Source organism: Cnephaeus nilssonii (assembly GCF_951640355.1).
Source record: "Cnephaeus nilssonii genome assembly, chromosome: 2".
NCBI classification, from domain to species: Eukaryota; Metazoa; Chordata; class Mammalia; order Chiroptera; family Vespertilionidae; genus Cnephaeus; species Cnephaeus nilssonii.
Genome location: NC_137073.1, coordinates 16,383,954 through 16,397,379, shown reverse-complemented (window position 1 = coordinate 16,397,379; position 13,426 = coordinate 16,383,954). Strand labels below are relative to the sequence as shown.

At 46.4% G+C, this 13,426-nt stretch overlaps 1 protein-coding gene across 3 annotated transcripts in view; it reads left to right on the top strand.

Moving 5' to 3' along the window:
* ADCY9 (adenylate cyclase 9) overlaps positions 1 to 6,444 on the top strand; it is a 137,676-nt gene extending 131,232 nt beyond the window's left edge. For all 3 annotated transcript variants that reach the window (XM_079786752.1, XM_079786753.1, XM_079786754.1), the window contains exon 11: positions 2,115 to 6,444. In XM_079786752.1, the coding sequence (XP_079642878.1) occupies positions 2,115 to 3,306 (1,192 nt within the window). In that variant the 3' untranslated portion in view covers positions 3,307 to 6,444. The remainder of the gene's footprint in view (positions 1 to 2,114) is intronic.
* Positions 6,445 to 13,426: the final 6,982 nt, after the last annotated feature.

The window sequence follows — 13,426 nt, the reverse complement described above, 5'->3', positions numbered from 1 at the left end:
CAGACACACTCATTCTGATGCCCAGTGACACAGAGCAGGAATATCACTGGGACATTGTTCCCGGTAGTAAAAGAAGGACGCAACCTAACACCTGCAGGAGGGGGCCTGGGTGTGACTGTACATCAAGCATGTCAAACTCAAAGGCTAACACGGGCCAAATAAGCAAGGTTTATGTTTATGTGGGCCACAAAAAAGCAAAAGCTTCAATTTTCATAGAAACGTAGATTTATTTTGATAGAGACATGCTGAATACAAAGGGCTGAAATAGAACATTTTAATAAAAATTCGTATTTTTTTCTTGAACATTAACTTACCAGACACTGAATAACTGCACAAATTAATAAGCGTAACGCAAATAAACCTATTTTTCTTGTTCTCCGAAAGTGAAATATTTCCTGTTGCGCACACCAAACAAGTCAGTCCAGGACTAATGACGTGGCCGGCTGCTAAAATAATTGCTGCTAGTATTAGTGGAGAGAAATGGTGTGCCTGCATGTAAGGCGTGTAAGGGAAATGAATGCAACACGATTATAGTAATCAGTCATTAGCAAACATTGTAGTTCATTATTAATAACTAGAGGCCCGGTGCATGAAATTAGTGCATGGGTAGGGTCCCTAGGCCTGGCCAGCGACCAGGGCCAATCAGGACCTTCGGCTAATGGCCAGGACCTTCCTTCCGGCTGCCAGTTGGGGCCTCCCTTCCCTGGCTGCTGGCTGCCAACCAGGGCCTTCCTTCGTTCCGTGCCGCCCCCTGGTGATTAGCGCACGTCATAGCAAGCGATTGGTCTCCCGGTCAAACTCCCACGGGGAAAATTTGCATATTAGGCTTTTATATATATAGATTATGTATAACAGGATATTGTAAAAATTAAGTTACAAAATTTTTATTAAAACATTTCTTACATACCGTTATATTGGCTGGGCCGCAAAAATATTTGTTGTGGGCTGCATGCAGCCTGTGGGCCGCGAGTTTGACATGCTTGCTGTGCATCCATGCATTAAATAGTGTACAACCTCAAGAAAATGACAGTGTTGCCGAAACCGGTTTGGCTCAGTGGATAGAGCATCGGTCTGCGGACTGAAAGGTCCCAGGTTCGATTCCGGTCAAAGACATGTACATTGGTTGCAGGCACATCCCCGGTAGGGGGTGTGCAGGAGGCAACTGGTCGATGTTTCTCTCTCATTGATGTTTCTGGCTCTCTATCCCTCTCCCTTCCTTTCTGTAAAAAATCAATAAAATATTTTTTTTAAAATGACAGTGTTGGTTACCTTGGAGGAAGGACACATATTTTTCATTGTTTATATTGTTTGAGATTCTTACAATGTATAACTCTTAAAAGTATACATTTTATACTTATTTTTAAATGTTAAATTATCTTAAGTGACTGGCGAAACAGAACTAACTCAGAGTAGGGGATGGTATTTTGCCAAACGTTTATACAGGCAGAGAGTAGAGAACTTAGAAAATTTCTTTGTAAAATTACAAGTCTTTCAAAGCGAAAGTTGGATTAGAAATCTAAAAAGTGAATATATCAGAGAATGTTAAATTTCTTGTGTCTGATAATGGTGTGGTTATGTAGGGAGATGTCCTTATTTGCAGGAGATACACAGTGAACCATTCAGGACTGAAATGTCAGTGTCTACAACTTTCAGAATGTTCAGCAACAAGTGTGTGAGTGCGTGTGCATGTTGACAGAGAGAAAAAGGAAAGTGGCAAAACGTTAACAACTGTTGAATCCAGGAGAAGGATGTGTGAAGGTTTGTTTTGCTAGTCTCTTAACATTTCTACAAGGTTGACATTTTTCAAAATTGAAAGTTGGGAAAAAAGAAAAGATTTTTTAAAACCAAAGAACTTCTGAAAAGCAAAGCAATGACAAAACACTTATTAAAGAAATCAGTTACAAAAGTCAGTCGTTATCTCTCCGTGTCTTTAGCTAGCCAACTAAGCAGAAATGGCTTCTGCAGCTGCAGTTGTTGGAGGCTTGAGCTCAAGAACATTTTATGCAGGATGCCGGCTAGCGGGGCTATTTCAGAACCTGGAAGTACAGAGAGTAGCCTTTTCTTTAAGAGATGCATGTAAGAAGAGATCTCTTTCTCTTCTCTTTCCTCTCCAGTTCCGAGAGACACCCGTGCAGTAGTTCATTGCTGCAAGACAGCAGGAGACCGGTCAGTCTGATTGGCCAGGAAGTGATTCTCGCCTTCTTTCTCCTGCTCTTGTTGGTCTGGTTCCTGAATCGAGAATTCGAAGTCAGCTACCGCCTTCACTACCACGGGGATGTGGAGGCGGACCTTCACCGCACCAAGATCCAGAGCATGAGGGACCAAGCAGACTGGCTGCTGAGGAACATCATCCCCTACCATGTGGCTGAGCAGCTGAAGGTTTCCCAGACCTACTCCAAGAACCACGACAACGGGGGAGTCATCTTTGCCAGCATTGTCAACTTCAGCGAGTTCTATGAGGAGAACTACGAGGGAGGCAAGGAATGCTACCGGGTCCTCAACGAGCTGATCGGGGACTTTGACGAACTCCTGAGCAAGCCAGACTACAGCAGCATCGAGAAGATTAAGACCATTGGGGCCACGTACATGGCCGCATCGGGGCTGAATGCCACGCAGTGCCAGGATGGCGGCCACCCGCAGGAACACCTGCAGATTCTGTTTGAGTTTGCCAAGGAGATGATGCGTGTGGTGGATGACTTCAACAACAACATGCTGTGGTTCAACTTTAAGCTCCGAGTCGGCTTCAACCATGGACCCCTGACAGCAGGGGTCATCGGCACGACCAAGCTGCTGTACGACATCTGGGGAGACACCGTCAACATCGCCAGCAGGATGGACACCACGGGAGTGGAGTGCCGCATCCAGGTGAGTGAAGAAAGCTACCGTGTCCTCAGCAAGATGGGCTACGACTTTGACTACAGGGGCACGGTGAATGTCAAGGGCAAAGGTCAGATGAAGACCTACCTTTACCCAAAGTGCACAGACAACGGGGTCGTGCCTCAGCACCAGCTGTCCATCTCCCCAGACATCCGAGTCCAGGTGGATGGCAGCATCGGGCGGTCTCCCACGGACGAGATTGCCAACCTGGTGCCTTCTGTACAGAACTTGGACAAGCCATCTCTGGGTTCTGAGAATAACACACAGGCCAAGGACCCTCACCTGTCTTCTAAGAGACCCTGGAAAGAGCCTGTCAAAGCTGAAGAAAGGTGTCGATTTGGCAAAGCCATAGAAAAAAGTGACTGTGAAGATACGGGGATGGAAGAAGCCAATGAACTCACCAAGCTCAACGTCTCAAAGAGTGTGTGACGCAGCGCCCGAACGCTGCCCACGGTGCTCTGTTCCTGAAACACAATAACATTTGTACTTGGCTGTGGTGCGCTCCGAGCGCCACAGTTCCCATCCCCAGGAGTGGCGTCACGTGGTCATTGCAGCCCTAACTTCTGTGTAGATCACAGTTATTCAGGGTTCGTTTTCATCCATTTCTCTCCTTTTCTCCCCGGAACCCTCTCCCTGGAACCCTCTCCCCTTGGTGTAACCGCTCAGCAGCGTGGAGAACAAGTGCCTTCAGGGGCTGGCTGTGTCTTCAGAGTCGAGGGACAGAGACCACAGGGCAGAGGTCATGGCACTGGGTACTGCTGGACTTTTAAGACAAAAGCTGTGGTTAAGATATCATTTTTACTGCTTTTTCTCACGAGACACTTTTCTTTGCCGATGCCAGGTTTTTGAGGTTTGTTTTTTCCTATATACTTAATAGTGTTTTCCAGTGACCTGACCCTTCTATGTAAATACATACACGCACACACACTTGCATTTATGAATCTGAGCTCAAGTGCCAGTAACTCACCGAGGGGAGGTCAAGGGGGGTGGTGCGGGCTGAGAACAGCGGTCAGCCGACGGCCTGGCGCCCCTCCCTCCCTGCGCCTTCCAGAGTACCTGGCCCTTGTGGGCTGTGAGTGCCCCGCGCCCCATACCTCCACACGCAGGCCAGGATTCCAAACGCTAACCCGTAACTAAGCTTGGGAAGCCAGGCCTCAGCAATTTAAAAGCTGTTTTCATTCTGCCCTCGTGCCGAGGGGTCTTCCAGCCGGGAGTGAAGGGGTTTGTCCTTGAGGCTGACTCGTCTGAGAGGGAAATGAAAATAAATGCCTGAGGGTTGCATTTATTTATTTATTTATTTGTCAGGAAATGTGTTTTCAGGGAGGGGATGCCGGGTCCCTCTGCTGAAGGCACACAGCGGAGGGTGAGCAGTTGTCTGCTGGTGCTTTAGCCTCTTTGGCCACCTGCCCTGCAAGGGGGCTGAGCCGGCCCCGGTGGGCATGGCCCGCGCTCGGGTCCGAGAAGCTCTCCGTCACCGCTTTTCACAGCGAGTGCCGCTGCTTCTGCCCTGCGTGGCGCGTGGCGCGGGGCGGACAGGAACCGGCGGGGTATGAAGCAGGGGGTCTGGGCAGAGCGCAGGGGCGCCAGGCAGTGCCGGCACTGTCTTGGCCTTCACACATTCAAGAAGTTTCTCTATCCTTCCCACTGGCAGCCTGTGCTGGGCCTGTTGGTGGCAGGACCGGGCCTGTGAGTGAAGGCCAGCCCTCTCCAGATGGAGGTCTTGCACTGTATGTTGGGGCAGACTCGTCTGGATGCACATGGGGTGTTAATCCAGGACAGAGGAGAAAACACTTCTGTGCCCTGTGCTGCCCATCCTCCTTGTAATTACATTTTGCCACATGGAGTCTGAACTTGACGTAGAACTGAACTCAGGCTAGAGTTGCGTTGCCATAGTCCTAGTTATTTTTAAGGTGACCCTGGCCCACGGCTCCTGGGGTAATTGGAGAACTAGCTCCTTCTCTGTTTAAGGTCTTCACCGACATGCCCCGTGCATGTGCTTTTCACCGGTAAATCTGTGTGTAACCTCACATCTGCGTTAAGTTATCACCCCTCCTCCCCAAATTTGTACAGAATCTGCCATTTCCAGCATCATGACATATTGATTCTGATCAGCCATCTCCCCAGGGGATCGCCACCCGGCTGTTCAGCCATAGCCAGGACCACGCCGTCCTGGGGAACTGAGCATTCTCAGTGACCACGACTCTCCTTCAGGTTTCACTGTCACTTTGTTGTTCTTCCAATGCCGGAGAAAGGATGGTTGTGACAATACCTCTTGCTTCTAAAGAATGTATTCTTATAAAATATTGCAGAATTTTTATTTTTATTTTTATTTAAAAAAAAAAACACTACCTAATGCTCTCCTTGTCTGTAAGAGTGTGGGCGTGTCCGGGTTTCTTCCACCAGTATTCAGGCGTGTGTTTGAGTGTGGCTCTGTTCCTCTGCCTGCTCGCTTCAGGCTCTGGAGCTGTGGCGGCACCTAAGGGGCTGGGCGGTTGCCTACTTGTTACCAGTGTCTCTGTTGTTGCGCCCAAAACGTGCTCTGCAAAGTTCATCTCTGCACACACTTCCTTCCTAGCGAACTCTTTTTTCCCCTTCCCCACCTACAAAGGTGTTTATGATTCCTGGCCCTGGGAATCCGAGAGGCTGCAAACCCCCGGGAGAGAGTCAGACCACATGGTGATCTGGTTCAGCATTGTGCAAACCGGAGCCTTTGATGGACAGCTCACCCAGAGTTCAAAATTGTCTAAAAACGCCCTGAGCCTTCCTAAATAGCCAGTTCAGATGTGCTCTCTAGCCGTTCCCAGTTCCCTGCTCTGAAGCATACCTCATCACGGAGCCACAGAATCTCTGCAACAGAACTGCTGTGTGTCTCACCCAGTTGGCATTGAACAGATAGTTGCTGAAGACAGATGGGTTTCTAAGCAGCAGGTTCAAGCACTACCGGCACGATGGATGCATTCTTCAGAGTAGCAATACCTCTTCTGAACTTAGGGCAGGAAGCAATACTTCAGAAATGAATGTGTGTAAATAGTTGCTTTGAGTTGCAATTGCTATTTTCTTCTTGGCCCCAGGTCAGATCAAATTATATATATATATGTATAAACAAGCACATGATTTTATCCAATGCAAACAAATGTAGAGCATCAGTAATTAAACCCTTAAGTAGCTTGAAGAGTCGCACAGATTATGCAACACCTGCACACGACTCCATTAACACTGACTTCGCTTGTGGAGACACCTGCACATTTGCACATGACATTGAGAGCCCAAGGGCCACGTGCTCCCATTACACGGTCTGTAATAATCTGTAGTTTCCAAAGATCAGTCTGCGTTTGCATTTCTAAATTTTTGAGGTAAACATTTTTTTGGTTGGTGGTTTCAGAAAATCACATCATGCCTGGAATCTGAAATTAAATTAGCAAGGACCAACTGTTTGCATTTTCCACCTTTCCTTTGCTTTATTCTTGGTAAATTGTTAATTTTAATAATTTCAAAATGCATCCACTAAAGAAATGGACATTAAAATATTCTAAAATCTAAATATTTGATGCCTGGTATTCTCATTGAAAAGATCAGTACCACTTCAGAGATTGGGGCACCTCTTGTTTCCTGCAATTTGTGGCTTGAAATAGGAAGATTTGCTTTTCTTTTGCATCATGACTTTGAAAACAAGGCAACTAAAAAAATCCCTATGTGTCCTGTGGGGTTTTTTTTATGGACATATTTGCTACAGTGAACTTTGGTTGAGAAGTATTTATTTTTACATGGAACTTAAAACAACAACACAGAAAAGCAGGTTGTAGGGCTAGTTTTGCTTGTGATGACAACCCCATTTTATTAGGCCTTCTAATAGTTTGATCCTGCATTATCTTAGAGAAGGGATTGACTAAGAAAGGAAAGTAGCCTGTCCCTTGCAGAGTTCCCAGGGGTAAGTCACAAAACCATTTCAGAATCTGAAGTCCCAGAGACTTTCCCCAGAAAAACACACATGCCATTTATACATCTTAGGGGTTCACAACACCTCCCAGTCTGGAGCCAAACAGAACCTGCTGTGGTTGAGACTCCTGTAGACTCAGTGAAAGGAGACGAAGATGTGGGCCTGTCCGTCCTTGCGCATCAGCTTGCAGGGATCAAGCTTCTAGGTGATTCTCTGTTGGAACCTGGTGCCAGTGAGGACACTACTACTTGATGAGGACACTCTCTCCTCCTGAAACTGCTGCAGGCTTTCCTCGGAGCCTTTCGGAGCTTAGGGAGTCACGGTCTCTGCTGCCTGGAAGGTCTTAGGAGGACATGGGTCTCTTCCACGAGAAAGAGCCCCCAGGAACGTAATGGATTTTTCAAACAGCCCAGAAAGACAGCCTCTAATGTTTGTAATAAGTCTCAAAACTTAGCCTTGGTGATTTCTCTTGTGTTTAAAATCTCTTCTCACGTGGTCCTGCTGTGGGAATCCGTCATTGTGGCCACCTGGAATAAGTCCCGAGTTCCAGGAAAAGGAAGCCAACTGGGGAAAGAGATAAATGAGAGGAAGTGATTAAGAAAAAGTATACACTTGCACACCACATACATGTAAATTTAAAATCTCCCCAAGTGTCTATTTTTATACAGTTCCTTTGGGGAAAAAATAGTTTTTTTAATAACATGACTCCAAAGAATTGTTACTGTATATTAGAGTAATTTAAGCTTGGGGAATTCTCATATTCCTGCTGGGCCTGGAAGTCGGAAGGAGAAGTGAATTAAGCAATCATCTATTGAGCAATCTGAGTGCCTCCTGAAATCTGTCATCAACAGCATCTATTCTTAACCTTTTTTTTCTGGCTCACAAAGCCTTTGATAATTGGATGAAAGTTGTGGCTCCTTTCTCCAGAAAACACACATAAAAATAAGCCCTCTTAATGTTGCATACAATTTCAGGAGTTCCTGGAACTAAATAAAATGCCCCTGATCTGCAATAACTAAAGGAATGATGGTTTGTAATTATTGCTATCTGCAAATCCTGTTTCTAGGCATTTCTGGACTCTCCATTGGGAACTTGATTAAAAGTGTTAATGCTGCTTATTTATATATGCGTTTCCAACCAAAATTATATTTTACATTTTATGTCTGAGTTACCTAAATATATTTGAAGAGCTACTCAAAGAGCTTTTCAATATATAAACATAAAGTTAGTCAGATTCTTCCCAACATTTAAGTAACATCCAGCCAGTATTTACTGACAACCTACTATGTGCCAAGTAATGCCAAAGCTCCCTTTATTTAGGTTGTTAAATTTGCTGCAGTACTTGAGAATATTTGAGTAACAGCTGTGATTAGAAACTGTGCTTTTCATGATGGCTCTACAACTGTGAATTCCACCAGTAAACTGAAGGGAAGTTCCAGATACCTGGGGGTCACATTGACATTATTAAACAGTGGCTTCTTCGTATCTTCTGTAACCCATTGGGTTATTTTTGTGTTTATGGTCTATGGATTGCTTAGCCTCTCCAGAAGGAGCAATAGGTGAGAAACATTCAGAGAAAACAACTACACCAATATTGTGTTGGATCCACAATGAGAGAGGGGCCCCTCCACATGCTACTCATAAGATCATGCATTTTGTTTTTAAAACAATCCTCTCCTGATGGCAATTCGGTCCCAACACGAGGGGCTCCGAGCCGGATGGAACAAAGCGCTGGCTTGGGCTGATTTGGCTGGTGGCAGCCTTTCAGGAATAACCACCAGGGAAGGGTGTTCCGCTCTCTGAGGAGCGTGGTGGTTGGAAGCCTCTGCCAATCCCATCTCCGCCGATGTCTGGTCGGGAGGCGAGGCAGCCCAGCGTCCAGCAGTCTTTTGAAAGGAATGCTCTTTCCCCGTCTTCCTCTGACCTTCTTGATCTCAGAAAAGTCTTGCCTTCTAGGTTGGGAGGGTGAGGATTGGTATCAGAAAAGAGGAGTCATTTGGAAACTTGTCCATGTGATTCTGGGAAAAGGAAGCAGAATGGGAAAGGGGAGTGATGTAGACTTGTAGACTCTGCTTGGACTCCCCTGGGCATAGACACCCTGTGCCGGAGGCAAACTTCAATGGCTCGCCATGCCCTTCCTTCTCTGGACCGGCTCTCATTCTCCCCAGCTTCTGAGGTCTCCAAAACTGGCCTCTGGAAGTCTTCTAACCATGGCCCAGCCCTACCCAGTCTGTCTCAGTGTGTCATGGGTGGCCATTCCTCTCCGAGAACATGTGTCCCCACCCCCGTTCCCTTCATCTTTGACCTCCCAAGTAGGTTTCAGTGCCATGCCATCCTCATTCTCTAACTTCAGAAATATAGATACAACTACAGCAACATGATTTAGCAGACACTTTATTTATTTAAAGAGAGTAAGTCCTTCTCACATATGCAAATATGCCTCTATATGTAAATTCAGTTCTCACATATGCAAATATGCCTCTATGTAAATTCAGTTCTCACATATGCAAATATACCTCTATATGTAAAATAGTCTCTCATTATATGATGCATTTCCACCAAGGAACTCAAAACGCCTGGAACCCCTTTTATCCCCATGATGCCTCATCCAAGTGGGTAGGCAGGGGTGCTTTCTCTGTACCGCAGATTTGAAAGCTCAGGTTCAGAGCTGCTCAGTGGCTTGCCCAGGTTCAGCTTGTTGTCCATCATTTCCAGTTACACGGCCAGAAAGCAGAGCATGCTGCAAATCCAAGTGAAATAACTTCTTGGCCTCCCCCTTCCTGTGCCAGGAAAGAACAAAGAATCCAGGTGGTGGAGTGGGACACTGTGCATTTAAATGGTGAAAGTACCCAGTAGTCAGCAAGTGACCAACAAGGTACAATACATCTTCCCTTCTCTCCCTCTACTCTTCTTTTTGTAAGACTGGCTACTTGAATTATGTGTCAGATATTTAAATTATTATCTAATGTATGCTTAGAATGGAGAAGTTTTAAAGTTATTCAAGTGTCCATGTGCTAACAAAGACCATCAGGGAAGACAGGCAAAGTTTGCAACACGTTGGTGCCTTCAGAAAGATTAGTGTAAAACACAGATTATTTTGGTGTCCTGTACTACCTTCCAATTTAACAGCAATAGATCATGTACCTTTAACACAAAATTGTTTTTTCTAATTATTTATTACACAATAATTTTTTTATTATAACGTTAGATCATTTTTAAAATACCTTACCATATATCTATACATCTCCAATATTTCAGGAACATATTAGAGAAAGGGAAAGAAAAAACAAATATCACTTGGCCTTTAACTCGAAATAGCATAGAACACAATTTGTAATTTTCACACCAATTTGGGGATCTTGGATAAAAAAACAGACTGTTGACTGTTTACAGAGGACTGAGAACACCAAGAGTTTACTTTTTAGAACCAAGTTTTAGAACACGGTGTGTTGATGGAACTTCTCTTTGGTAATTTTGGTTGGCCAGGGTGATATCTCTTCTTCCTCAAGAATAAAGGCTTCTGATGGCATCACAGCTACATTTAGAGTATTCGTTTAGCACAGAAGAATATGGCTGAATACTGTCCTTGTTCCCCTGCTTATATTAATTGCATGACAAGTTGTACTTTGCAAAATTTTCAGCCAAGGACTTCCATAGACTTCTCACCCTAACCTACCTTGACACTGGAAGAATGTTCAGACTTGTTTGTATGTTTTTTTAATATTGAAGAACGTTATTTATATGAACCTTCAGGAAATTAATACCATAAAGCCTAAGAAGATAAGGTAAAACTATTTTTAAAAAGAGATTTGAAGCAGTTAATTGAGGGTAAAAGCATCCTTTTTCCTAAAATGTTTCAAGTGGGACAAAATTTATTGAATGAATTTATTGCATGAATCACATGGATAGTGATTCAAATTCTTCAATTTCTTATGTAGCCAATACAGTGGGCCACCTCAGCCCTTTCAGAATCTTATTTCCAAATTTCCTCATCTCCTTCTTTAACTGTCCGTTTTGTTGGCAGAATTACAGTAGGCTCAGACCTGCGTGCTTTGAGAGAAAACCAAGTGTGAGCTCGTGAACTAGCCATGCAGTAGTGTCCAGAACTCCCAAGAGTTTGTCTGTGTTCCTGACAGGTGGCTTCTGGCACCACCACAAACCCAAGACCTCGTGCATCTGTGCCCATAGCAACAGCCCCATGGGTGACTGGGAGCAGGAGCTCTGCCAGAGCCGCAGGAGTGTCCACTGTGTGTGAGACCGGCTGGCAGGGTGAGAAAGCAGCCTCCACGCCCCAGCACGGTGCCAACCCTCCTGCTGCCGCTCTGGCTTCTTGGTGAAGAGCGATGGCCTCGTGTTCTGCTTGTAACACTTTTCGTGGTCTGTACCTCATGCACTGGCCCGGCTTGAATGCTTCAGGACCTGGGCACCCCCACCCTTCGGAAAACCATCTGCACGTCCCACTGGTTTCCGCCGCAAGCACCGCCAGAGTGGTGAACTGGGCATTCTGGGCCCGGTTCGGGCTTAGAAAGAGGATCTTCTCGCCTCAGCTCCTGGGCTGGCCCAGCAGCAGAGAACCAGACTCTCAGGCCTGCGTGGAACCCATAGAGACCCCAGCCAATCTCACCCAGGGTTCCGGGGTCCCAAGCTGTCTTTGGACGTGGGGGAGTGCAGGGACAGAGCAGAGGACCAGCTGGGAATGCCCGGAAAAGTGGGTGTCAAGGAAGTGCAGTTCACCAACATCCGGTCAGCCCTTAGCCACCTCTGCGCCCCTCAGGTGCCGCAGCTGCAGGCGCCACAAGCCATTAGTTGGGGGGTGCCAGCAGGGCCTCCTGGTGCACCCTCCTCACGCTACAGCATTAATCCGAAGCACCAAGAACACACGGATGAGCACCGAGCGAAAAACCCAAAGCCTTAACATCCTCTCGGGAATCCTGTGTCAGTTGCACCATTTGTAACAGACGGCGTTCTAGGATTTAACGTCCCTGAGATGATCTCATCACTAAGAGCAGCTCCCACCGTCTCCATCCACGCAGTCATCCTCCTTCCAAAACCGATGCTGTGAGGCCCTCCGGCGGCGGTGTAACCTGACACGGTCACGTCGCCCCAGCCAGCGCCGCCTCACCCGTCACAGAGCAGGTTCCCGTGGCTTGTGGTGCGGAATCACCGTGAAGAGGCGGCGTGGTTTGTGGGAGCAGCCTTTTGACGTGTGGGTGGTTGTATGTTCCAGCCTAGCACTGACATTCTTTCACACCCCCTGCCTGAGGCTTCCTTTGCACGGCACTGAAGCCTGCTCGTCACGGACTATAGAAAGAAATCACAGAATATTTTAATCATCTTTCCATCCCAAAGCATGGATCGTTTTCTTTTGTCATCAACATACGTCCTAGCCACTGCTTGTGGTTCTTTCTTTCCTCCCCTCCAAACTTCTACTCATCCACGCTTTCCTATCTTCTCTTTCCCAGAAGGTAAGAATACTGCTGAGAGAGGAGCCTGAAGTTTCAGTTAAAGGAAAGGAGCCTAATTGTAAATAAAAAAATAAGAAACTGTTTATGGTCTGTCAACAACCAAACCCAGGAAGAACTGTATCTGTGAACTATACATGTGTCTCTCTGTATAGATAAAAGCACACGATCTTTCATTCATTACTACAGACTTGTGATCTATTGTATATTAACATGGTTTACTGTATCCGAGAAAACTTTATGCTATAGACCGAGAAAAGCTGGGGGGAAAAAAATTCAAAATATAGTGTAATTGCCTCAAATGTCGTTGTTTGTCTATTCTGGGCTTGGCACAATTTCAGGGGGAAAAAATGTACTCAATATAAATTAACCAGAAAATTAATTTATCTGCAAGATTTCAGAAACTTCTTTTTAACGGAACACCGATCCATAGAGCCTACCCACGTGTGTGCACCGTGCAGTCCACGTGGGCCCAAAGCTGGCCGCTGCATTTTAACCCAGATGCAGGCGCTGCGGGGAGAAGGTGCTGCGGCCCTAGATCTGGCCCGGCTTCCACGGGGCCACGGGCAGCTCCCCTTAGCTTGAGTGGAGGTGTCCAGAGCAACATACGGTGTAGCTGCATGTTTTCACGGCCTTGAAGGCCACTCTTGGGATTGGAAGTTTCAGCGGCCCCTTTCCTCCTGCAGACAGGAAAATAAAGAAGGAGAGCGAAGTGCCCTCTCCGGGAGGGTCTCTGTCCCGGAGCTGAAAGGGAAAAGGCGGCCTCTGCAGTCAGGAGTGTAGGTGGATGCACTGCTAGATCCCAGGTCTGGTGCCAGCTCTCACTGTGATTTCACTGGAGTTGGTTCAACACTGAGCTGAGCTCACAGACTGGAGCGAACCGACTCTGGTTTTCTTTGGACTGCTTTGGGCAAAAATAGAAGAAAAGGAGCTCATTTTCCCCCAAAGATTTTTGGGGCAATCCAATAGGAAGTATTTCTTCGCTGGCCCGGTTTCCCCATCTTTTAAGTTAGAAGTGTGACCTCCAGTTCCTGGACTGGAGAATATGCTGAAACCGAGCCCACAAGTTTAGCGCCCCGAGTCAGAGCGCACTCTGCAAGGTGGGGTGAGATTCCTGTAGGAGTGCTCCGGGTGCAGGCCTTCACTCTGG